The 26,928-nt window shown below is 37.1% G+C and overlaps 3 protein-coding genes across 3 annotated transcripts; 1 reads left to right on the forward strand and 2 right to left on the reverse strand.

The window, feature by feature from the left end:
* Positions 1 to 7,739: 7,739 nt before the first annotated feature.
* Positions 7,740 to 10,057, reverse strand: HRG_05448 (reverse transcriptase (RNA-dependent DNA polymerase) domain-containing protein; the record flags this gene model as incomplete). Its single annotated transcript, XM_044863919.1, has 7 exons — positions 7,740 to 7,841; positions 7,890 to 7,930; positions 8,126 to 8,431; positions 8,568 to 8,859; positions 8,953 to 9,404; positions 9,479 to 9,897; positions 9,957 to 10,057. 7 exons carry the CDS (start codon positions 10,055 to 10,057, stop codon positions 7,740 to 7,742), a joined length of 1,713 nt encoding a protein of 570 aa, XP_044720451.1.
* Positions 10,058 to 11,695: 1,638 nt separating this feature from the next.
* Positions 11,696 to 12,241, reverse strand: HRG_05449 (uncharacterized protein; the record flags this gene model as incomplete). The annotated part of the gene is made up of 1 exon (XM_044863920.1): positions 11,696 to 12,241. The coding sequence occupies one exon, from the start codon at positions 12,239 to 12,241 to the stop codon at positions 11,696 to 11,698; it is 546 nt and encodes a 181-aa protein (XP_044720452.1).
* Positions 12,242 to 15,106: 2,865 nt separating this feature from the next.
* On the forward strand, positions 15,107 to 15,524 carry HRG_05450 (reverse transcriptase (RNA-dependent DNA polymerase) domain-containing protein; the record flags this gene model as incomplete). Its single annotated transcript, XM_044863921.1, has 2 exons — positions 15,107 to 15,391; positions 15,438 to 15,524. 2 exons carry the CDS (start codon positions 15,107 to 15,109, stop codon positions 15,522 to 15,524), a joined length of 372 nt encoding a protein of 123 aa, XP_044720453.1.
* Positions 15,525 to 26,928: the final 11,404 nt, after the last annotated feature.

Raw genomic sequence — 26,928 nt, forward strand, 5'->3', positions numbered from 1 at the left:
CGGAGTAATAGAGAGGATTAATAGGACTATTTTAAATAAAGTCCGAGCTATTTTATTTATAGTAAAACTGCCTAAATATCTATAGGGAGAAGCTATTCTAATAGCAGCCTATTTATATAATAGGACCCCTTACTTACGAATAGGCTTCTAAACTCTTATAGAGAAGAAGGAAAATAAATCTCTAGCCTTAGAAGACTTAGAGAAAATTAAGACCTTCGGAAGTACTATTTATTATAAAAATAAAGACCCCTTAGATAAGCTAGAGATAAGAGCTTATAAGGGTATTATTATAAGCTATACCGAAAATGCTTATAAAATATATAACTTTTCGAAAAGAAAGGTAATAATTTCTAGAGATATTATTATCCTAGAAAATAAATTTATAGAAAATTAAAAGGAAGAAGACCTTAAGGACTTCGACTTTAATACCTTACCTTCTATAAATAAAGTCCCGGATAATTATTTATAAAGGGAACCTATATATATAAAGAAGGCAATAACTCTTCTTTAAAAGAAGAGGAAAATAACCTAAAATAAAGCGGGATAATAATAATAATATTATTAAATATAAAGCCCACTACGTAGTATAAGGATTTAATTAGGTCTACGGCCTAGATTATTTAGAAACCTTTTCTACGATAGTAAGACCCGAATCTATTAGAATGCTACTTATAATAGCTATTTCTAATAATTATACTCTACTATAATATAATATAAAAAATGCCTTTATATATAACGAAATAGATATAGATATTTATATAAAAATCCCTATAGGCTCTAAAGAGCTAATACTTAAAGACTAGTTTAATAAAAACTAGTATAAGTATAATCTTAGCTATTTATAGTTTCTAGAGCTATATAAAAAGAAAAGGCTAGTAGTAAAATTAAAGAAAGTATTATATAGCCTTAAATAAAGCCTAAAGCTTTAGTATAACTATCTTAGCTTTATATTAGCTAAGATAGGATTTTCGGCCCTTCTTATAGATAAAGGGGTATTTATAAATACGTAATATAAAATTACAATAGTAATCTACGTAGATAACCTCCTAATAATAGGGCCTAATAGAGGTATAATAAATAGTATACTTAAAAAAGTAGTAGATTATATAAAGGTTTAGCCTCTATGCGAACTAAAAGACTTCTTAGGAATATATATAATTATAAACTAGAGTAGAAAGGAGATATTTATATCTTAGGAAAAATATACTCGTAATAAAATACGAGAATATAATAAAGAAGACTTAGGGACTTTTAATACGCCTCCTATAGTAAGAGTAAAGCTTAAAAAGGCTACTATAACGCCTTCGTAAAAAGAAATCCTTATTTACTAAAGGGAAATAAGGGCTTTATTATATCTAGCTATAATAAGTATAACGACTAGTATTATTCCTAAGGGATAAACCTATCGAGGGGTTTATATTAGTAGATATAATAGGGCGTGGTCTAAGTAATAATAAGTATATTACGTTAGTAATAAGTCGGAGGTCGTAGACTATAGACTATAACTAGGTAATTAAAATTAGAGATAGAATCGTAATAAAGATCTATATTAAAAGCTAGAGAGCTATCTATCTAAAGGAGAGAAAGTAAGTAGCTATATATACCTATAGAGACTATCCTTAGATTATAGGCCTAGCTATAATCCCTAACGTTAGATCGTATAGAGCATAGTAATCCTATTAATCCTAGATTACTTAGATCTTTACGATCCCCTCGATCCTATATCTATTAGATAGTTATACTAACTATTTATCCGTTAGACCGTATTACGTACTTAACGCGGTCGACCGTTAGCGGCCTAGTAGCTATAGTCGTAATAATAAGTAGGCTAGACATTTTATATACTATTATTTCCTATGCTAGATTTACTTCTAAACTAGATAATATATATTTTAAAGCGTTAAATACTATCTAGAAATATTTAAATAAATATCCTAACCTAGGGATAATTTATTATTATAATATCCCTTATACTTATAACTTTATAAAAGGTTATTTTAACGCTAGCTAGGCGTCTAACCTTATAAATAGAAAATCCGTTTCTAGATACTATTTCTATATTTATAAAAATATTATAAGTTAGGCCTACTAGAAGTAAAAATCTATAGCCCTATTAACCTACGAAGCTAAATTTATTGCCCTTAGGGAGGCTAATAAAGAAGCTTTATATCTAAATCGGATATTTTATATAATAAATAATAGCTTATCTATTAGAATTCTTAATACTATACCTCCTATCTTAACGGATAATAAGGCAGCTATTAAATTAGCTGAAAATCCGGAATTTTATAAAAAGATAAAGTATATAGATATTACTTACTTCTATACCTAAGAAAATATTAAGGAAAAGAAGATTCGGATTTTCTATATTAAATCCGAAGATAATATTACCGATATATTTACTAAGGAACTAAGAAGAGATAAATTCTTTAAGTTCTAAGAGCTTCTTTCCCTTAGGGAATTAAAAGAGCCTTAAAAAGAAAAGCTTATATCCCCTTAATAGAGGTTTTTTAGCTGTCTTTTGCTTTCTTAGCTTTTCCTCTATATATAACTAATAGGTTTTTCCTTTAAAAAGGTTTCTTATTAATAAAAATAACTTATAAAAATAGGGTTTTCCTTATTAAAAGGTTTCCTATAATAATAACTTTATAAGGCTTTTCCTTATAAAGGTTTGCCTAAAAGAGGAGAAATAATTATAACTATAACTAGGATTTTTCCTACTAAGGTTTTTCCTAGAAAGGGTTTTAAAATTTTCCTTTATATTCCTATTATATACCTTATTCTTAATAAGGATAATTCTACTATAAAAGAAATAACTAGTAAAGAGTACTATTTACCTAGTACTCTTTAAGGGAGGCTATAAGAATATACCCTTATATTCCTATTTTACTATTATAAAGAAATAATAGGCATAGGGAGGCTTTATAGAATAAGCTAGTAAAAAGAGGCTCTATAATATAGTCTAAGGGAATAACCCTTAAAAGATAAAGACCTCTACTAGACATCTATACCTTCCTCTAGGAAAAGCGGGTTAGGATAAGCCTATCCTTATAAATAAAAATATGCATAAAATGCATAAGTTAATTACGAGCAGAACGGATACCCTATTACCTATTTTAGCCTAGCGGTTTTAAAGATATCCGCGATACGAGAATAGGTAGGGCATAGAACATTCTAGTTAAATCTACTACTTATACTAGAACCTATAGTCTTACGTTAACCATCACGCTATAATTAGACTATCTACTAAGTTAGGAAGATATACTATAGATAGAGCTTTTTAAGCACTATAGTATATACTAAAAAGCTAACTAATTAGTCTACTAGTAGGCGAGTAATAGTCTATAAAAGACGAAGGATTTCCCTAGGAGTAGTAGATAAAATAAGTAAGTTCGTAAGTATCTTTTATAACGCTATTCTTTTAATATATTATTTAGCCCCCTATATACTCGTTATAAATTCCGGACGAAATCCTACCCTATACTCCTTCGACCGATCTTTCCGCTTATATTATCGATTACCTAATTCTACGCTTATTGCTTATACCTTCTTATAATAAGCCTATAGCTCCTTTACCTACTTATCTTAATCTTAGGGCTCTATAAGAATCGTCTTATAGACCGTAGGGACGGTAGAGGAGTTGTTTTTCGATATCGTTATTATAAGAATATACCCTTATATTCCTATTTTACTATTATAAAGAAATAATAAGTATAGGGAGGCTTTATAGAATAAGCTAGTAAAAAGAGGCTCTATAATATAGTCTAAGGGAATAACCCTTAAAAGATAAAGACCTCTACTAGATATCTATACCTTCCTCTAGGAAAAGCGGGTTAAGATAAGCCTATCCTTATAAATTAAAATATATATAAAATGCATAAGCTAATTACGAGTAGAATAGATACCCTATTGCCTATTTTAGCTTAGCGGTTCCGAAGATATCCGCGATATAAGAATAGGTAGGGCATAGAACATTCTAGTTAAATCTACTACTTATACTAGAACCTATAGTTTACGTTAACTATTACGCTATAATTAGACCACCTACTAAGTTAGGAAGATATACTATAGATAGAGCTTTTTAAGCACTATAGAATGTGCTAGAAAGCTAACTAATTAGTCTACTAGTAGGCAAGCAATAGTCTATAAAAGACGAAGGATTTCCCTAGGAGTAGTAGATAGAATAAGTAAGTTCGTATATATCTTTTATAACGCTATTCTTTTAATATATTATTTAGCCCCTTATATGCTCGTAATAAATTCCGGATAAAATCCTACCCTATACTCCTTCGACCGATCTCCTCGCCTACGTTATCGATTACCTAATTCCACGCTTATTGCTTATACCTTCTTATAGTTATAAAGAGAGAGGGGGGTAGAAAAGTCGGTTAAAAATTAGCCTTTTTAGTAAGAGGGGTAAAAGGGAGCTATAAGGGATATAAGAAAGGTGCCTTTTATAATAGCCGGAAGGTATAGGAATTCTATTCCTCCCGGGCTTATAACTCTTATAAAGAGAGATATAAGAAGTATATAAAAATATATAAAGGTAAAATTAAAAGTAAGGGGTCGGATAGGTAGGGCAGAGAGATTTAATTCTTATAGGGGTAGTAATAAAGGTAGGGGAGTAATTATTATATTTCTTTAATTCTCTTTCTTTCCTTTATCTAACGCCCTTCTTTATACCTATTTAGTATCTTAATTAATAAAGAAGATCCTACTTAAAGAAGCTATGAATATCCTTTTAACTACTAAGCTTTTTACTGGTTTTTTCCCTTCTTTTCTAGCCCTTACTAGTATATCCGTCTTATCTCTCGCTACCTTTATAGGAAGCTATCGCTACTTCTACTTCCCCTTATACCCCTACCTTTCTTTCTATACCTCTTTTTAGCTCCTTCTTCCTTCTTTTATACCGGGTGTTTTTAGCTTCCTTAGTCCCTTATACTAAGAGATATCTCTAAGAACTACGAAATTAGGCTATACTTCGCGATATTAATATTATACTATATTCTTTTTATTCGTCGTATAGCTTTTACTATAAAATACTAGAGAAATCTTTTAAGTATACTAAATATATATAGTAAAGTCGTTCTTATAATACGTTAAGTATAGCGATTAGCTCTTATAGGTAACTTTATTATCCTACTTATTATTTATAGCTAATATATTTCTTAGTATCTTAAATAAATCTAGAGTCTAATTAATTAAATAAAAAAGAAGAAATTACTAAGGAGCGAATATTAAAAGCTTAAGCCGACCTAAATAAAGCCTTAGCTCGTTTAGCGTAGCTTTACCGTTAAAAGCGCTAGCTAAAGATAAAGGGTATTAAGATAGTCTATTAAGGCCTTTATTCCTTAAATAACCTTAATAAAGCTAAGCGCTAAGAATCTAAAGTAATAGTCGACGTTTAGTCTATAAGTAAATTTAATATAATTAATTAAAATACTATTAGTTTATTAAGTAATTTTATAATACTTAAGGTAGATTTTATTAGTAAAACTATTAAAGTAAAGAACTATAATAAGTTAAGTACTTAAGTAGTTCTTAGGTATTTTCCTTTAGTCTATATCCCTTTTACTTAATAAGGTATTCTTATTACTAACCTTATTTTCTTATATTTAGTATTTATTTTACTTTATATTCTTAATTATTATTAACTTTAATTTTTTCTTATAATATAGCGTTTTATAGTACTAGTTCTAATAATAAGATATAAAATATTAGGTATATCTATATTATTATTAGTAGCGAAAGTTTATAGTTAACTTTTAAAATAGTTTTCTTAACTTTAAATAGTTTAAGTTTCTTAAAATCTAATTTATTACTTAGTCGTTTTATTTTAATATTTCGTTATATAAAGTAGACTATATTTCCCTTTTAAAAGATTAGTCCCTATAATCTTTTTTAATTATAGTAAGTAGATATTTATTCTTTAATAAATTAAAGTTCTTATTATATTTCTTTATATAATCTTTATAGCTAATTTACTTATAGTATCGCTCGTTTTACTTATAGTCCTTATTAAGTATCCTTAAATACTTTTAAGTTATATCTATAATTAGCGTATACTAGTAAGAGCTTAGTTATTTTTATTACTAAGCTATTATAAGCTAGTTATACTATTAGTAGCTATTTAACTTAATCGTTTTATTTATAACTAATATAGTATTATAAATATTATTTAAGTATTTAGTTAAGTTATTTTATTTATTTATTTATTTATAAGTAATAAGCTATATTAAGCTTATATTTTATCCTTAATTATACTATAAGAGCTTATTAAAACTTAGCTATAAATATACTTTCTTTATTAAAGATAATTTTATATAATAGTTTATAATTACTAATAATTATTTATAGGAAAATATATACTAGCTCTTTTATATTACTTACTTCTTTATATAGTAAGAAGTATTTATATTTCGTTAGTTTATTAATAATAATAAATATACTATTATACTTAATATTAGTTATAGGTTCTTTTAATAGTAATAGCTTTATAATATAGTTAAAAGCTATTAAATCCTATAGTTTTTTAATACTAGTAGCGGTTATAATTCTCTTTATAGCTTATATTATTTAGCTTTACTTTATATATAAAGTTTATATTTTTTAATAACTTATTATACTACTTCCTTAAGCTATAAAAAGTTATATTATCGTTTAATCCGTTTTATTATTCTTTAGATTCCTTAGTATCTATATATTTAATATTTATATATATCTTATATAGCTTTATCTTATAGTTCTAATAGTATCTAGATTTTATTTTTATATATTAAAACTTTTAAATATTCTATATTATATCTATTTAGTACTTTATATTCTTTTATTTATTTTAAGATCTTTTAGTATATTAAGTTATTAAGTTATACTTAAATATTATATTTAGCTATCGTTATTAATAGTTCTTATTTTCGTTAATTTTTAAAAGCTATCCTTTTACTATAGGTACTCCTATATTATAGTTACTTCGTTAACTAAGAGTATTAGCTTAACTATATTTTATTCCTTTTTTATAAATTATTTTATAGTCGAATTCTAATAAATATTTAGCCTATTAAATCTATCGTCTATTTAACTATTATATTATTATAAAGTAAAAGATATTCTTATAATTTATATAGACCTTAACTTTATATTTACTTTTAAGAAAGTAATATTAAAATTCCTTAAAAGCTTAAATAATTATAAGGAATTCTTTATCGTAAATAAGGTAATTAAGTTCTACGCTATATAGATTTTTTATGTAAAATATAATTAGTTATAGTCTTCTTTTATTATCTTTTTATCCGATTTATACTCTTAAAGTAAAGTTTAATATATTAGTTTTAAGTTTAATATATTATTTTAAATTAAAGGTAGTTAAAACTAATTCTTATATAATTATAGTATTAATATATTTAAAAGCTTTATTAGCTTTATCGCACGGAGGATGAGCAAGTGGGCATAAAGATCAGGGACTGGAAGACTCTTGATTCTGCTATCTAAGGTGGGAAAGAGGCGAGATCTTTATAGACTGCCTGAATATGAGAATGGAAGGGAATGGTAGTGAATGGAAGCATCTGATCGGATCATCTGGAAGCCACTGATGCGTTGATGATGCCTCCTAGAAGTTTCTGTGGGGAAATGTGAAACGGACTGTGTGAATAGGGGTCAGACTGTTGGAGGCTGATATCCTATGTGTGACATACCCCCCCAGGTTGTGCTGGCTAGTGGGCAGTGCAAACTGAAGAAAGAAACTAGATCCCTAGCAACGTAGAGATATCGACGAGACCGAGTTGTTTGACGAAAGTAGCAAATTTCTGGCCTGGCAGAGCTTTGGTGAGGCCGTCTGCAATCATCTGGGAAGTAGGCGTATAAGTGAGCTTATAGAGGCCTTTCTCAAATGCCTGCCTAGCCCAACAGGTGTGGATGTCAACGTGACGAAGGGCTGTGCGGAGGCGTGGAATATCCTGTGTGACAAGACGAATGGTTTGAAGGTTGTCACATTGGATCGTCGGAATTCCATCAAGCTTAAGAGAGAGCTGCTCAAAGAGACGGAAGGTTGCAATAGTCTCTTTTGCCGTGTGCGTGAGAGCAAGCAATTCAGCTTCTGTGGAAGAAGTGGTGACTGTATCCTGTTTACCGGCTTTCCAAGCAATAGGGCCGCCGAAGAGGGTAAGGATTGAACCCTGGGATGACTTGCGAGTCTTTTTATCATCAGCGAAAGCAGCGTCGGATGCGCTTTGGAAATCGCTATGATGTTGAGCGTGGAGCTGAGGAACAACATCCTCGTCGAGGCAGGGTTTTCCTGAAAACTGGATGGCGAGATACCTAGTGGCGTAAAGGTACTCGATCAGATGGTCTGCGAGCTTGGAGTGATGCTCGGAAGGGTTGTTGAGGAATTCAGCTAGTTTAGACGCTGGCTTGGCTATGTCCGAGCGGGTGATAGCTGCGGCGTAGGTCAGTGATCCAACTTTGCTCTGGTATAGCTGAATTTGGTCTGGAGAAGCCTGCCCTGTGTGCGGCTGGACTTCGTTGCACGGGAAGGGGCTCCTCTGAAGTGGTCACGCCGTTGAAGGTCGAACCGTTGAACCATCCTTTCAATGTAGGAGTCTTGGCATAGCCAAAGCTTCCTGTTGGGTCTGTCACGCAGGACTCTGATACCAAGGAACCATTGTAATTCCCTTGGTCTGTCATCGCGTACTTCCTCTTGAGGGCTGCAACCATCTCATCAGCTGCGTCCTCGTTTTCCTTGCGATAGAGGAAAACAATATCGTCAACGAAGAAGAAAACAGTGAGCCAGTCGTTCTGGAAGATGCAGGGTTCGTCGGGACACTGTGTAAGACCAAGCTCTCTGAATGCAGCAGTGAGTTCCTTCTGCCAAAGAAGAGGGGACCGTCGGAGGCCATAGAGGGCTCGCATGAGGCGAAGAGCCCATCCCTGTCTGTAGTATCCGTCTGGGAAGGCTACATAGACCTCCTCCTCGTCTTCTAAGAGGGCGTTTGTGAAGGCATTAACTGCGTCGAGCTGTCGGGTCTCAAGGTCGAATTTGGCGGTGATGGCCATGAGAATCCGGAAAGAACGTCCTGCAAGGGTTGCTGCATAGGTGTCCTTGTCACCTAGCTGTTGAAGATCTCCTCGAACACAAAGACGGGCTTTGAACTTTGTAAGAAAGCCATGCTTGTCGAACTTATACTTAAAGACCCAGGTAAGTGGCAAAAGCTTGCCCGTGACCTGGTCTCTGGGGACCGCTCTGAAGGTTCCTCTCTGTTGGAGTGCTTTCCACTCGGCGTGGGCTCCTTCTCTGAACTGAGGACCAAATCTGTGGGTGCGAAGTTCCTTATACGTCGTAGGTTCGGGAGGAAGGTGTCGTCTGTGAAGTTTTCTTCTCTGCCGAGAAAGAAAGAGCTGTGGAATTGACCCTTAGTGTTGGTCGAAAAAGCACTGAGCTTGCGAGGCTTTGGAGTGCGGGCTGAGCGCCGTGGCTGAGAGTCACTCGGACCGGGGTCCGGTGTCGGATATGGGTGCTGAATGTCATGAAACTCATCCTGATCATCCGAGTCCTCATGATCAGATGGTTCGGGTTGTACCACAATCGTGGTGGCGTCTCCTTGGTCTGAGGTTGAGGGAGATTGCTCAACGGGGTCAGGTTCAGGTTCATCGATTTGAGTGGGGATTTCCTCGTAATCCGACTCGTCCTCGATGTGGGCTGGAAGCTGTACTTCCACGCGCTGCGGGATAGGTTCTGGTGGCTGATCATTTCCGTCATAGAAGATGCTTTCATTGAAGGTCACATCTCGGACCCTTCGGACTTCTGATGTGGACGGAATCCAGATCCTGAAAATGTTCGTGGAATCATATCCAACGAGATAACCGATTTCTGTGTGAGGGTCGGTCTTTAGGTCCTTCTTCTGTCTGTTCTGAAGGGCCTGGGGTGTCAAGGATAGGCTCTGCAGCCGTATGCCTTGAGAAACGTGATGTCAGGCTGGTCTTGCTGGTAGCCTATGTCTCTGTTGTTGTCTCGCAGCCACTGATGAAGCAGCTGGAAAGGCGTTCGGAAGCTGTGGTTCTGCATGGGCGATCTGTTGTGCAAAAACACTGCTGCTTTCCAAGTCTCTGGCCAAAGATCAGATGGTAAATTGGCATCAATTCCCATTGTTCTGGCCTGGGCAGATATTACCCCCCCAGATCGCTCTGCAGAACCGTTTTGAGCGGGAGTGTAAGGGCAGAAGGTTCATCTTGAATCCTTTTCCTCGATCCAGCTCTCATACGCACTCTGAAGAGAACGATCGTTATCACGGTGGATAATGCAAATGTTGAGATTCCATTGGCGTTGAACCATTGCCTCGTGGTTTCTCAAAGCAGTCATAACGGACCCTTGTGTCGCGTCATTCAGAAGGTAGATGAAGATCATGCTTGTAAATTCATCTTTGATAAGAAGAACAGCTTCCTTGCCGTTGAATGAGGTGTTCATACTGAAGATATCAACGTAGATTCTCCAGAATGGTCTGGGGCTCGGTTTTGAGGGTTCGGCGAGACGACCTTCTTTCCTTCCCAAGGAACACGCGGTGCAATCGATGGTAACTGGGCCTTTGATCTTCGAACCCGTCGTGTTCTCAACAAGATGCTCTAGGGCTTGAGCGTTCAAGTGACCTAGGCGCTTATGCCAAAGCGTAGCATCTGCTGTTTTCACTGTGCGAGGTGCAGATGAAGATGTGAAATTGGAGGCGTGAGAGTCCTCCTTAATCGGGTTGAACTCGATGACCGGTTGACGAAAGCGGCGTTTCGTATGAAATATAATCTGATCGTCTTTAGAGACGCGTCCAGATAGTGGATTCCAGTTGTATCCCTTCGCAAGAAAGCGGTCGAGGATGCGATGTTGGTGTGGAATTTTGGCACGAAGGCAACTTCGTTGAGCTGAAAAAGTCCTCCTTCTTCAAGCTTCATACGGACTGTGCCGTAGCCAAGGATCTGAAGTTGACTATCGCCTGCAAAGAGCTCTTTTGGCTCTGCAAGGGCGGTGTAGTCAAGAAAACGGGATCGGTTGTTGCAAATGTGTGTGTCTGATCCGGAATCAAGGATAAAGGAGTCATACAGCGGGTAGACTGCCTTTCCCGTCGAGAAACTGGTTGATGGAGGTGTTGAGGAGGCGGTGTGTTGTCAGGAGCTGGTAGAAGACCGGCAAACGCTGTGCCTTTAACGGAGGAGTCGGACGATTTCTCCATTTCCTTCTTCTTGAAGTCTTGTGCTTTCTCCGTCATCTTCTTTGCCCATGGATTGGAGTCGAGGATTTCCTTGATCTTCTTCTCAACCTTCTGATCAGGAGTCCAGCCATCAGGCCGAGCTGATTTGATGAGATAGAAGCAATCTACGAAGCGGTGATATTCTCCGCAGACACACATAGGAACACCATCAGCGTTCTTGCTTGAAGACCACTTAGGCTTGTCCTCTTTCCTCTCCGATTTCTCTCCCTTGCCTTGGAAGGCAGCTCCGAATGATCCTTTGCTGTTGTTGGCGGCCTTGATTCGGTGAGCTCGTTCAAAGATCTCACTGATCTTAATGCCGTCCGGGAAGTCCGTCTTCCAATCAGGCTTGCCGAATACGGCCTCGTCTTCCATTTTGTTGACCCAATAGTCTGTGAATGGGGCGTTGATGGACGAAACAGCCTGTAGGAAATCTTGGGTAGGGCGAAGGTCCTGGACATCAGGAAGCCCTAATTGCTTTGCCTCAGTGAGGACTTTCTGCCATTGGGTGACCCAAGCTTCGATCTTGGTCCTGTTTGGCGACTGAAGGGTGGAACGATAACGCTGAACAACTTCCTCTCGAGTGCCCAGTCGGTTGGGGCCACACGAGCCTGAAGCAAGGCAAGTTGCTTTGCAACGTCGTGTTCCTCGGCAATGGTGCTGTAGTAGTTGCCGATGGTCTTGACGATGTGTTGTTGAAGGCTGGCGAGTGCCTTCACTTGATCCCTATACCCTTGAAGCTTCGAGCGGTATTGGGTGTGGAGGAATTCGAGACGGCGAAATTCCTCCGAGGTCAGATCCACGAGATCAGATGCTTCGTGGTTGATTTGTCGGAATGTTGGTTCAACTGGCTGCTGAAGAACCGGCTTACCCTCCTTGACGGCAGGGTCCAGAAAGTCCCAAAGACTGTGGGACGTGGCGAATTTCTTGATGATAGAAATCCATTGTTTCCAGTCGCAAGGGCCGTTGAGCACGGTGCCCTTGGAAGAGCCATCAAGATCTAGAGCTGAGCTCATTGTGGAAGCTATTCTGCGCAGCGGAATGAACGAGAATAAGATACCCAGTCAATGGCAGACCGGGCTCATAACTATCGCACGGAGGATGAGCAAGTGGGCATAAAGATCAGGGACTGGAAGACTCTTGATTCTGCTATCTAAGGTGGGAAAGAGGCGAGATCTTTATAGACTGCCTGAATATGAGAATGGAAGGGAATGGTAGTGAATGGAAGCATCTGATCGGATCATCTGGAAGCCACTGATGCGTTGATGATGCCTCCTAGAAGTTTCTGTGGGGAAATGTGGAAACGGACTGTGCGAATAGGGGGTCAGACTGTTGGAGGCTGATATCCTATGTGTGACAAGCTTTATCGTCTTATATAAATCCTTTTCCCTTCTTTATTAAGTTATATAATAATACTATAATCTTTTTAAAATCTTTAATAAATTATTAGTAGTAATTTATAAATCCTAGGAAACTCTATATATCCTTAATATTCTTTATCGTTAGCTATTTTTAACTAAGTTAATCTTATCTTATTATATTTATATCTCTTTTAGTAAGATCGTATATCTAAGGAAATCTACTTCCTATATATAAAACTTACTTTTCTTTAGTTTAACTAGTAACTTTATATTTTAAAGTATATAGAGTACCTTATAAACGTATTTCTTATATTCCTTGAAGGTATTTAAGAAGATTAAGATATTATCTAGGTATACTACTATAAAGATATCTAAGTATTTATATAGGATATTATTAATTATCTATTAAAAGCTAGCTAGTATATTTATAAGTTTAAATAGTATTACTAGATATTTAAATAGTTTAAATTTCGTTTTAAAGGCTATTATCTATTTATATCCCTTTTTTATACGTATTAAATTATAGGCGCCTTTAAGGTTAAGGGCTATAAACTATTTTTTACTATATAGTCGATCTTATAGTTCCGATATAAGCGGTAATAGTTATCGCGAAGCATAGCTTAATTTCGTAGTTTTTAGAGATATCTCTTAGTATAAGGGACTTAGGAAGCTAAAAAACAGGTTTTAAAGAAGGAGCTAAAAAGAAGTATAGAGAAGAGGGTAGGGGTATAAGGGGAAGTAGAAGTAGCGATAGCTCCTTATAGAGGTAGCGAGAGATAAGATAGATATACCGGCAACGGCTAGAAAGGAGGGGAAAAACCGGTAAAAAGCTTAGTAGTTAAAAGGATATTAGTAGCTTCTTTAAGTAAGATCTTCTTTATTAATTAAGATACTAGATAAGTATAAAGAGGGGCGTTAGATAAAGGAAAGAAGGATAATTAAAGTAATATAATAATTACTTCCCTACTATAATTACTGCTCTTATAAGAATTAAATATCTCTACCCTACCTATCCGACCCCTTACTTTTACTTTTACCTTTATATATTTTATATATACTTCTTATATCTCTCTTTATAAGAATAGTATTCGGTTCTTTATTATAATATTATTTAAGCGTTTATAGTTAATAACTAGTTATAGCTTACTATTTTTTTTTAAAATAAATATAACTAAGTAGCTTACTTTAGATATTAATACTTATATATATCCCTTTTATAGATTCTTATTAAGGTAGTTATATAGCGTTTATAGTTACTTTTCGTTTAAGTTATAGATCTTATAAAACGTTAGCGTTATTCTATCCTTAAGATAAATTTTATAGTCTTATTAGCTATATTTAAGTAACCCTATCTTAAGTTCTTTTTTAAAGAGTTTATTATATTTCTAGTATTCTTAAGGGATACTCTTTATTCTATATTATAAGCTTTATTCTTTCTTTTAAGAGCTAGTTTTCTCGCGAAGAGAGATGCGAGAAGTGCATATAAAATGCACGAAGGTAAAAGTAGAAGTAAGGGGTCGGACAGGCAGGGCAGAGATGTTTGAATCTTACGGGGGCAGCAATTGCAGTAGGGGAGTGATTGTTGTATTGCCTTGATTGTCCTTCTTTCCTCTATCCAACGCCCCTCTTTATACCCGTCTAGCATCTCAATTAACAAAGAAGATCCTGCTTAAAGAAGCCCCTAATGTCCCTTTAACTACCGAGCTTTTTGCCGGTTTTTCCCTTCCTTTCCAGCCGTTGCCGGCATATCCGTCTTATCTCTCGCCACCTCTATAGGAAGCCATCGCCACTTCTGCTTCCCCTCATGCCCCCACCCTCCTTTCTGCACCTCTTTTTAGCTCCTTCTTTAAACCTGTTTTTCACACCGGGTGTTTTTCAGCTTCCTTGGTCCCTCGTGCCAAGGGATATCTCCGAGAACTGCGAAATCAGGCCACGCTTCGCGACACACCCCCTTAGCTATGGCCTGCCCCTTAAGGGCATAGCTAATACGGCTTCGGGCTGGTGAGCGTATAGAGGAGGTTCTTAGCTCTGCACTTCTCCCTTTACTCGAGGAAAGCAGGGGCCCTTTCGGGTCCCTAGGCTCTTTCAGACCTACTTAAGGAAAAGGGGCCTAAAGAGGGGAAAGTCCTATAAGAAAGGGGGCCTTCTTTAAAGGGAAAAACCCAATCAAAATAGGGGGCCCTTTAAAGGGAAAAACCTCTTCCTTTTCTTCGGCTGCAGACGTCGCCTTCTCGTAAGGGGGTGGGGGCAGGCACCTTTCAGGCGTTAGGACCATCTGTGCAGGTAGGATCGGAAGAGCCGTTCGAGGAGCCCAAGGACCGATTCGAGGATTTCTTCCCGAAGCCAATAGAAGACGGGATCCACGGAGATTTTACAGCTGGAAGGCTGTTTAAGGCGAAGGCTAGGCCACATAAGAAGGACCTTCCCGACCTCCCGCAGACACTTCGGCAGCTTGAAAAGCATCCCTTCCGTGAAGAATTCACGAAGGCCCAACGGGACCATCTCCAGTCTCACGAAGAGATGGGCACCTTCGAAGAGGTCCCTTGGAAGAAGGCAGCCGGAAAGCAGGTCCTAGGGTGCAAATGGGTCTTTGTTTACAAGACTGACAAGCATGGCTTCCTTCAAAAGTGCAAGGCACGCCTTGTTGTGTGTGGGAACCAGCAGAAGGAAGGGGATCTTCCTACGAGGGCCACAACTTTGGCCGGCCTATCTTTCCGCGCCCTGATGGCTATAGCAGCCGAATTCGACCTTGAGCTCGAACAGATGGATGCAGTCAACGCCTTTGTCAACAGCCCGATAGACGAGGTGGTCTTTATTAGGATGCCCCCTGGATTCACGAAGCCCGGAAGAGTCCTTCGTCTTCGAAAAGCTCTCTATGGGCTACGCCGCTCTCCTCTTCTTTGGCAACAGCATCTCACAGGGTCTCTCGAGGCTCTAGGCTTCGAGAAGGTTCCACAAGAACCTTGTGTAATGCGGAAAGCTGGAGTGCTAGTCTTCTTTTATGTGGACGATTTCATCTGGGCCTATAGGAAGGAAGACAAAGAGATAGCAAAGGAAGCTATGGTCGGACTACAGCAACGCTATCGGATGAGTCTTTTAGGGGAGCCCCGTTGGTTCCTAGGTATCCACATCCTACGGGACCGAGCCCGAAAGACGATCTGGCTGACCCAAGACGCTTATATCGAAAAAATCACTCATAAGCTAAGGGGGTAGTGTTGACTTGATATGAGACATGGACCAAGACATGTTTAGGCAGCAGTTACAAGTGGTGAGTCACTGGATAGTGGCACGGACGTGCCACTATGTATATATGTATGTTGAGAGCTGTCAGACAGAATTGAATAGCAGGCTTTCTAACCATACGCCATATGCTATACGGACCCGTATGGTTTATGGTGTATGGTTTATTCTTATATAGTGAAATAAACTATATATTGCCTATACGAGAAATGACGTTATTTACTTATGACCTCCGTATCCGTCTCGACGCTATCTATCTTTAATAGAGAAATTGTCGTTAGCTAAACTACTTAACGAGAGAACTCACCACGAGAGTCGCGGAATGCACGGATTAAACTAAATATGGCCTTCAACTTAAGTATCTAACGTTACTTTCACCTACGATCGCATTTTTAATTCTATACGCAATTCACTCTTAGCTTCCGAATTATGTTTCCGGGTAACGGTCTAAGTAACGTTGATTACCCTACACTCCTTTAGCTATATTTATAAGGAATCCTCTGTTTTTATCTAGCAAAGGTTAAGGAGGCGATCTACGTTCTCACGCTATCTCTACCCGTCTATATAATTTAAATTACTAAATTTTTATAACTTATTAAAACCTTACTAAACGTTAGTTGCACGTAAGTTTTATCGCGATAGCTTTTTTTTAATATATATCGGCAGGCAATTCTTCCTACTAAATAAGATTAAGTGTCTACTTACTAAGAATTTTAACCTCGGAGGAACTTTATACCGCGTATAGCAATATATAGTTATACGGATAATTCCGTATAGTATAGGTTTATTAACAATATATAGGCAATATATAGTTTAAACAAACTATACGCGTATAATTAGAAAGCCTATTAAATAGAAGTAAGTTTAATCGCAATAGGTTATATACCCGGTTGCTTTTATTATGCTTCTACTGCACGATTAAACTCGGTATATAAGAACACTTTTTCGTTAAGAATCGACGGTTAATAGTAAAGACCCGGCACTATAGGCAAGAAAGACTATAAAGGAACTATCCTTAATAGAAGAGACTCCTTTAATAGCTAGAAGATAGATCTTAAAGATAGCTTATTAAGTAACGATCTTATAAGCTACGTTACCGGTAAGGCAATAGCGGAATCGTTAGGTTTATTAATACTAGGAGAGAATGCTATAGATATTAAAAATATCTCTCTTACGAGAATAAAAATATAATAGAGTATTAACTAGATCTATAAGAACTTAGTTAACTATCTTACCGATCTACGAGTAATTTATTAGTCCCTCGTTAAGCGATATACGATATCGAATAAAGCGCGCCTTCGATAGCTAATCCGAATACTATACGACGTTAGTACGTAGACGAATAGAACTATATAGGAGAAGGTCGACGACCTAAAGCGACTTCGAGCTTAGATTAATAGCTAAGATAAGGATATTTTTATCTATAAATAGCTATTAATTTACTTCTTATAAATAAGTATAGACGGCGCTTTTAATACTATAGTTAAGATCTTAAACGCTTCGATAAAGACGTTAATAATAGAAAAGGTATAGAGCTTTTTAGAAAGTAAAGAGTTAGAACTTATCGATACTATAATTAAGGGAGAAACCGTATAATTCGCGGGGTTATAGCCGTAGTATATAGAATAAATAGAATAATAGGTCTAAAGTATAGGATAGCGGCGATAATAGTAAGGAGGAGTATCTAAAAAAGGCAGGGGGGTACTAGTCTTATAGTAGTATATATTTTAAGTATAATTATATAATTTAGTACTAAACTAAAGTAAGGAAGACCTAGCTAGCCTCTAAAAAAGCGAAGGCAAGAGAGGCTATAGATAGTAAAGAAAAGGCAAACGCGGTTAGGATCCTTAAAGATAGTAGTAGTAAATCTAAGAGATCTACCTACTTACTTCCGAATATAAAAGTAATAGCCCCTTTATAATAGTATCTCGATAGCTATACTTCCGTCTATATTACCCTAAGGGAATACTAATTTATCTTAAAGTTATCCCCTATAAAGATAAGTATTAAGATTATAAACGGCTCCGAGGTTCGTTTAAGAGGGAAAGGAGATATAAGGATCTTTTACGTCTTATAGAAAGGAAGAGTAAGGTCGATAATAGTACGTAGGGTATACTATATCCCGGAGGCAACGAGTAGCCTACTATTAGTCGGTGAACTAGAAGATAAGGGAGTATATATTATCGTCGACTCTCTAAGGAAGATAGTCACGGTAATAAGAAATTAGGAGGAGGTGCTATTTAGCTATAGATATAAAAAGGTATAGCGCTTAAGCTAGATAAGAGGGCACCGAGCCTATATAATCTAAGAAAAGGATAGCGATAACGGGGTAGCGCTAAAGTTAATCTTAAAGATACCTAAAAGACTACTATATACTAGGCTAGGATACCCTAGAAAGTATATAGAGGGTAAACTAAACGCTGTAATAGATAATCTTAGAGATAACTTATTCTACCTATTATTTTACTTAAGCTATACCGAGGCTAAAATAATAAGAAAGGTCTTAAGGGAGCTAATATCTACGGTAATAGAAAAGCTAGAGAGAGTCTATATAGATCTTTAAGGGCTAGTTAAGCTATTACTTTAAGGAATAAAGTATATACTAATAATTACCGATTAAGCTACTAAGCGAGTTTAGGTTTATTTCTCTAGAGATAAAACGAGAATTACTAATAAGATTAAAGCCTAGGTAGTTATTATAGAGGCAGAGTATCGCGAGTATAGAAAAGGCGAAAAGCTTAAGGCGATATGCTTTAATCGCGAAAAGGAGTTTCTAAATAAGGCAATAAAGGTATTTTATATAGGGAGAGCTATTTAGACCGAACTAATAGTAAGCTATTACCTAGAGGGGAATAGTATCTCTAAGAGGAGCATACAAACTATATTAAAGAGGGGGTCTACTATACGTTACGAAATAGACATCCTAGTAGTATACTAGGAGTTTTTAAATATAATAGCGGCCTATCTAAGAAATAAGGGAGTTATTAAGAGAATAGCTAAAAGCCTATAGGAGTTATAGCGTAGAGAGAAGCTAAGATTAGGGTACTTAAGAGTATTCGGATATCCTACCTAGGTATTTATTCCTAAAGAAAAGAGAATAAAGCTTCTAAAAAGAGTATAGTAAGGAGTTTTTATTAGATATAAAGAGGAGATAGATAAAATCTATTTAATCTAGAACCTAGCTAATAAGAAGGTCTATAAGGTTCGATTTATAGAATTCGATAAGAGTAAGTATATAGATAATAAAATTAGCTAAGAATTATAATCGTAGTATAACGATAAGAAGGAAGAGAAAATAAAGTAAGGTAAGCTTACTAATAATAACTCTAATACTAAAGATTCGGTTAAGGATAGGACTATAGACTAGGAAGCTATAGAAGCTAGAGAGGATACTAGAGAAGTAGCGGATAGGAACCTAACCGACTAAGATACTATAGATTTAGAGGAAGAGCTCTAAGGAGATATAATTATTATTAATATAGGGGAGGCGGATATAACCTCTCCTAAAAGGAGTCTGCCGAAAATAAGATCCTAGATTTAACGAGAGGCTATAGCACTTAAAAGAGCAGAGAAGCAGCGAGTAGAGCTAGAATAGCGGTAAAGAGAAGAACAGCGTATAGTAGAACGTCTAAAGAAGCGAGGGGAGAGTAGTAGGAAGGAAAGAGCTATAGTAGTAAGGACGCTTCTCTAGCCTAATATAGACTTATACGACTTCGACCTAAAAAAGCTTACCTTCCGATAGGCGATAGAAAGCAGTAAGAAGGATTAATAGGTAGGAGCTATAGATAAGGAAGTTTAGAATCTTATTTAATAATAGATATTCTCGGAGGAAATAAACGAAGTTAACGTATATAGAGAAGAAGTAGTTAATGCTAAGCTTATATTTAATTATAAGAAAGATAAAGAAGGGAAGATACTATAGTATAAAGTACGTCTAGTCGCGAGAGGGTTTATATAGAAATATAGGATTAATTATAAGGAAACCTTTATACCTAAAATTTAGCTCGATATAATAAGGATTATTCTAGCTTTAGCGGCGAAGAAAGGCTAGAAGGTATACTAGATAGATACTATAGCTACGTTCCTTATAGTAGACCTAAAGGAAAGGATCTTTATAAAAGTACTAACTAAGCTCTAGTAATATTTTGGGAAATACGTTTAGATCCTAAAGAGTTTATACGGATTAAAGCAAGCTATAAGGGTATAGTATTTACTAATATTAGAATATCTTAAGGAGATTAGTTTCTTACCGATAATAGTAGACCCGATAATATTTAGATATATAGAGTCGGGGGTAATTATCGGCGTATATATAAATAACTTTATAATTATAGGGGGGGACGAGGTTACTATTAAACGGGTTAAGGAAACGCTAAAGGGAAGATTTAAGATAAAAGACCTTAGAGAAGCAGAGAATATTCTCGGAATTTAGATTTAAAGGTATAAAGGAAAGCTAATAATTAATTAATTATAATTTATAAAGGAAATCGTAGTAGAATTTCTCTATAACGACTTAATAAAGTATATAACCCCTATAGGACCTAGAGCTATACGGGAGCTCGTTAAGGAACCGGGACGGCCTCTAAACTATAACGAATAGTTAAAATATATAGAATTGCTCGGAAAGCTAATTTAGCTATATAATACGAGGTTCGATATTATATTCGCAGTTAATAGAATAGTATCTTTTATAGTAGAGGCATACTAAAACTACTAGTAGGCTTTACTATAAATATTAGGTTATATTAGTAGGACTATTTACCACGGTATTATATATAGCGGAAATAATAAGCACGTATAAGGAGTCGAAGGCAGCGATATCGACTATTATTCTATTAACTATAATATTAAAGGGCACGTCGGCTCTATAGGCCTATAAGATAGGGAAGCGTTCTCTAACACTAACTACGCTACTAATCTAAGGGACCGGAAGAGTATCCTAGGGTTCGTCTTTATAGTCTACGGAGGCGCCGTTATAACGTATAGTAAGAAGATAAAATTAGTAGTAAGATCTATAATAGAAGTAGAGTATGTTAGGATAGGGGAGGCTATAAAAGCTGCCCTCTAGGGACGTCGACTACTTATAGAACTAAAAGGAAAGGGGGAGCAAATAGTACTACTACTACTTAGAGATAATAAGGGAGCTATATAGCTAACCTAAGGAGTATTAAATACGTCGAAAATCAAGCATATTAATATAGCATTTTATTACGTCGTTAATAAGGTTAAGGAAGGGAGAATCTAAGTCTACTAGGTTCTAGGGGAGAATATACTAGTAGATAGGATAACTAAGCCTCTACCTAGGGAGGCTTTCGAGAGGAATAGGAGGAGGATTAGAATCAGACCTATACGCTATAAATAGCGTTATAGTTAAAGTCTAATAGCTCTAGGGGAGTTTTAACTTAATATAAGACATAGACCAAGACATATTTAGGCAGCAGTTATAAGTAGTAAGTTACTAGATAGTGGCACGGACGTGCTACTATATATATATATATGTTAAGAGCTGTTAGACAGAATTAAATAGAAGCAAGTTTAATCGCAATAGAAAGTGCGTAGCAGCTCTTCGGCCTGCTCGGCCTTGCTCTCGGTTACCGATCCGTCTGCTCTCTTTAAAGGTGGCACCCTATCGTCCGTGATGTCCTTGCCGGGCTTTAGATATTTAGCTACCTTCTAGATATTCGTCTCTTCGGCTACGAAGTCGTCCTAATAAGCCTTCTTCTAGTTTCGTATAGTATCGTGATATTCTTTGGCCGCTTCTTTAGCTCGTCGTTCTAGGTCTAGCCGCGGTTAGCTAGCTCGTCGCTGCGCCCGCGCCTAATTTCGCTAGAACGTGTACGTCCGCCGAAGTCGCGTTAAGTCCTTCGTCTACTATCTTTTCGCATACGGTAGTAGTTATGCCCGAGGTATTAGTTTATAAATTGCCTCACTAATAACTCGCATTAGCTGGTCTGCCTACGTCTGCACGTCGATAGTCTAAGGGAGCGGACGGAGCTTATCCCCTACCCGGGCTCCGATAAGGATCTAAGGGGCATTCTTAAATAGAAGTCGCTACGTAGTGATCCGCTATAGCACTTAGATATCGAAAGTTATCTAGATCGCTCTATAATCTAATCTATGCTCCGTCCGGTATATAACGCACGTTACTATTCCGTCTGCTATCTCTAACGACGCGAGCACTAGGTTAATAGTGCTCTCCTTGTCCGGGCCTTGCTACGTCTTCGTACCCCTTAGTAGAAGACTATAGAGACCGTGCACGTTTATTAAGTCAACGATAAGCTCGCCTTCTCCTTATCTTCTTACCGAAACCTCGTCCCCGCCCTAGAGTAGGTCGTGACGGTTGAAGTCTCCCGCTAGCACTACATCCGTACGCCTGCCTGCCCCGTTACGGAAATTCCGTATTAGGTCGTGCAGCATTTCCACTACCGCCGTCAATGCCTTAACACTCTTTCCTTCCACGTAAACCGACACCACTATTACGTCCCTCTCCGCGAGTCGAAGCACCGCTGCCATAAGGTCGGCTAACGGCACTAGTACCTGCTCCGCCTTAATGTCGTTTCGAACCTAGAGCATGCTACGGATCGGCTATAACGCATTACGTATACACGTTAGTATTATCTTCGTCTAGTTACTATAACCTATAGGACTCGTTACTACCCTACTATTAATGCTACGGGCATATAGCTTAGAGACTGCTAATACGGTAAAATTCTTAAGGTCTACGTCGTTTATTAAGCTTTGCTATACCGAATCCCGCTTACGTACGTTTAGTTATAGGATACGGAAGGTCTTAAGCATTATTGCTCGGGTTCCTTATCCTATACTTCTAGCTAAACGATTCGTAAGGTCCGCTATATAGTACGCATTTTAGTTCTATCGCCTTATAGTCCTTATAATAGTGCCTAAAACTCGCGCACTTACTATATATCCGTTGTTTCTTACATAAGTATGCTTTATAGCTAATTTTATAGCAGTTAAAGCACTAAATTAGTCCTATACGTTGCTCGAAGACATTAGTAATCGCCGATTCTCCTATAAGGTTAAAGTAGTAGCTATCTAAGAGCCTCTCTATATCGCTTCTCTTAGTAACGTAAACTACTATCGACCCGTATACTTTACCTAACTCTTTATTGCTTAACTAGAATATCTTACCGATAATAACGTTATTCTCGGTACTAAGTAACTCGATTGCTCCCGATAGGACGTTTCCTTCCGCGTCTAAGACCGCCGTGCGGTTAGCATTATCGACTTTAATAGGGTATAGCTAGTCCCTTATAATTCGACTTCCCTTAACCGCCGTCTTCTACGCGGCTTCCTTTACACCCTATAGTTCGGCTTTATCTCTATATATAATCTTAACCCGCTCGGCGTTCCGCGCGTCTTTTACGACTGCCGCGTATCTCTACGCTTTATAACCGATCTTTGCCCTTATCTCGCCCTCGATAGCTCGCCTAATCTCTCCCACCTATACTCTGTTCCTATTCCGGTCTTCGACTTATAACGTGTCGACAGTATAGTAAAGCGTGTCGCTGGTCGACGATAATATCGTACGCGTTAGTAGACTACGTAGGATCGTTAGTTAATCTAACGGTGTTCTTCGAGTTATATCTATATACGAGGTTTAAGTGCTATCTTAGACCGAGTCCGTTACGGCATTAAACGCTTCGAGCTGCTCTCGGATCTATCTAAGCTCCTCCTTAGTGTTCTAAAGCTCCTCTCGCGAATCCTTGCTCTTACGACCGAACTCCTCGCGCGATTCCTTAATTTAAAGCTAGAGCCCTTAGATTAGGCTCTCCTAGGCACGGATAGTGTCGCTCTATTCGTAAATCGCATCCTCTAATCTCCTAATTTTACTACCTATTCTCCCTAATACCTCTAGCACCCTCTAGAGCATCGCTTTGCCCGTCTCGCTATAACTACGTGCCTTCTTCTCTTCGACTATACGTTCGATATTAGTTTCCGCTAGTAATATTCGTGTCGCTCTAGTTGCTAGTCGTTTCGATATCCTCGCCGTCGCGTTTTCGAGCGATCGAAGCGTATCTTAGACCCTTCCGCTTAGCGTCACTGCACGCGTCGACCGCGTTAGCGATGCTAACGGGCTACCCAACCCTACCGCGACCTGGCCTACGCTAGACCCCGCCATATTGTACGGGCCAAGCCCACCACGAACGAAAGCTGTGATGAGATTCTTTACTAAATAAAGGAGACCTTAATTCGAGATCTTAAAAACCGCCCGCGTTTTCCCCCCCCTCCTTATACTCCGTATATGTTCTGCTTAAACAGTTTAAGTGGAAAGCGGAGTCATGCAACCACTTCGTTTATACGAGCAGGATAGTAGAGCAACTGCCAAGCGAGCAAAACAGAACTAAAGGAGCCTCGATAGGCATGATTCTCTTTATTCTGTTACTAATTAGTTATAATAAGATCGGTTATCTCATTTAAGAGTATTTTGCGCGTGCATCGACTGTGAGCAGGGCACGGCCGTCATCATCTGCGGGCTCTACGACCTAGAGCCGAATTCGGGCTCTGAGCATTGCTCTGAGTATTGAAGTTTCAAACGTACTATGCCTTTAGCTACCCCCGGAGTCGATGATCTGCCGCCGCGCTATCTTTAGTTGCTGCAGCACTATAAATCTATAGTTCAGCGGCCCAATCGCATTAGAGGATTATAGTAGAGACCGCTCGATTTAGCTATGTCTGATTGGCCACGCGGATTGCTCTAATAGTATAAGGCAGCCCGACATTACATACAGCAAGAAAGGATTACATGCTAGATAATAAGAGCCGCGGGCGATGGGCGGGTGCTATACGCAACAAACTTATAAGGTGCTCGTGTTTTATAGGGAGGGCCTAATAGCCGGTGAGTCATAGGCATCATCCTATCGAAAGGGCTGCAAGCACACTAGGTAACGAGGGGAGGTGTAACATAGGAGATATCAGCGCTGCAGGGTCGACGCTCCCTGCTTACTGCCTAGCAGGCAGTAGACACTAGGCGAGCTGCTGCCTATAGGCAGCAGCTCTACTTACTCTTATAACTAATATATTTAAGAATAGATTATTCCTACTTATTAGATAGCAATAAGAGTCTTCTAGTCCCTAATCTTTATACTTACTTACTTATCTCCCGTGCGATAGGAGGCGATATTACTAAGTATAGAAGCTATCTTAAGGACGTGGTGTAAAGCGGGAGCGACCGGTATAGTTCTTAGGGGAACTTAGAAGGGATAGACTTCCGAGTTCTTTGCGCTATACTTTACGGAGACCGAAGAGCACATAGACGAGGCGCGTTTTTTAGCACCTATAATAGGCCGGCCGGTTAAAACCCTAGCTTAGAAACCACCCGTATACCGTACTATAGCAGCTATCTTATAAGCGGAAGTGCGTTCTAGCTACGGTGCTAAGTTTTATAAAACGAGGGCTTAAAGAATTAAAAACACCCTCGACTACCGTATAGCGACTTATAGAAGAATAATATCTATTTGCTACTACGTATAGCAACTATCCTAAGAATATAGTGCGAAGCAGGAACGCGTTCCGGCTGCCGGTATAGTGCCGTAGAAGAAAGACTTCTAAGTCCTTACTACGTATAGCAGCTATCTTAAGAGAAGGTAGTAGTATGGTTTTCGATCTAGTTAATCCTAATTAATCGATATTAACGGATTAATTAAATTAACTAGTAAGATTATTAATCTTATTAATCTATATAGTGCTATAACTACTATAGAGGCGCTACTAGTTTAATAATCTATTTTAGCGGGATAACTAGGTAAAGGAGCGCTATAGTATAGTATTTAAAAGGATACTTAATTAACTACTCTATACTATTATCTTTAAAGTCTAATATAAGGACTTCGATACTAACTCTTTATATATTCTAGCATTTTAATAGTTTTTACTAATAACTATGCTCTATCCTATAAGATTATATAACGCGCTCCTAAAAAAACTCGCTCTACCTTATTACTTATTACTAGAATTAAAAGGATATTAATTATTATAATCGAAAGCTATAGAAAGCGTGTTTATTATTAGTCTTATAGCTACTACTTAATAGTAGTTATCTTATTAAGCCTATATAGTTCTTAGTTATAATAATTATTAAACTTATCTTAGCTTTATAGCTAATAGTAATCCTTTAGGCCTTACGCGATCTTATTAAATACGGATACTAGCTCTCGGGTCTCTAAACTAGCTTCGGCTTCGTATAATAGTATAGTACTAAGATTGCTATCCCGATAGCTCCGCTAAAGCTCCCTAGCGTTACTAATTACTTTCTTTTACTAAGATACTTTCTAGTTACTTTAGATATACTTTATACGAAAATCTAGATTAAGTATAATACTAGTAGTATAGAGAAGAGAGTTATCTATCTTACTATAATACTTATTAAGGGTCTCTTAGTTACTTTAAATCCGTAAATAGAGCTCCTTATTAGCTTTAAATTTAAATAAAGCTCCTTTAAGGTACTTAATTAATATATCTATAGTAAAGAGTATAAAGTCGATTATTATATTATATCCTTAGCAATATAGAGTTACCTCCTAGAATAGTGCTAAAAACGTTTAGACCGTTCGAATCTTTTACTAGTCTAAAAGGCAGAGGAAGTCGTTTTTAGGGTTATCCTAGTAAGCTTTATAGAATCCGTTAATCTTTCCTTTATACTAAAGTATAACCTCGTATATATTAGTCTAGCTATTCTATCTTATACGATTATCTAGTAGAACTAGTCGCCCTACTAGCTTAATAAAAGCTTAGGTATAGCCGCTTAACGCTTAAACGAAGATAATAATATTATAAAGCTTACTAAGTAGACTTATTTTCTAGAATAACTATCGTAAGGATTTATTAGTAGATCTAGCTATACTATCCTAAGCTATAATCTCCTACTCTTTATATAAGTCTAACTCCTCTATCTATATAGAGTTATAAAAGAGGAAGGCTTAGATAGCTAAGTTAATAATATAGCTAACGCAATATATATAGTAAATAACTAGATCCTAATTAATGCCTTATTATTTAAGGTATTCGCCTATTATATAGTAAAGTATATTATTAGAGCTTATATTATCGCTAATAATAGATCTAACCTTTTAAAAGATACT

This window comes from Hirsutella rhossiliensis (assembly GCF_020360975.1).
Source record: "Hirsutella rhossiliensis strain HR02 chromosome Unknown scaffold00005, whole genome shotgun sequence".
Taxonomy (NCBI): Eukaryota; Fungi; Ascomycota; class Sordariomycetes; order Hypocreales; family Ophiocordycipitaceae; genus Hirsutella; species Hirsutella rhossiliensis.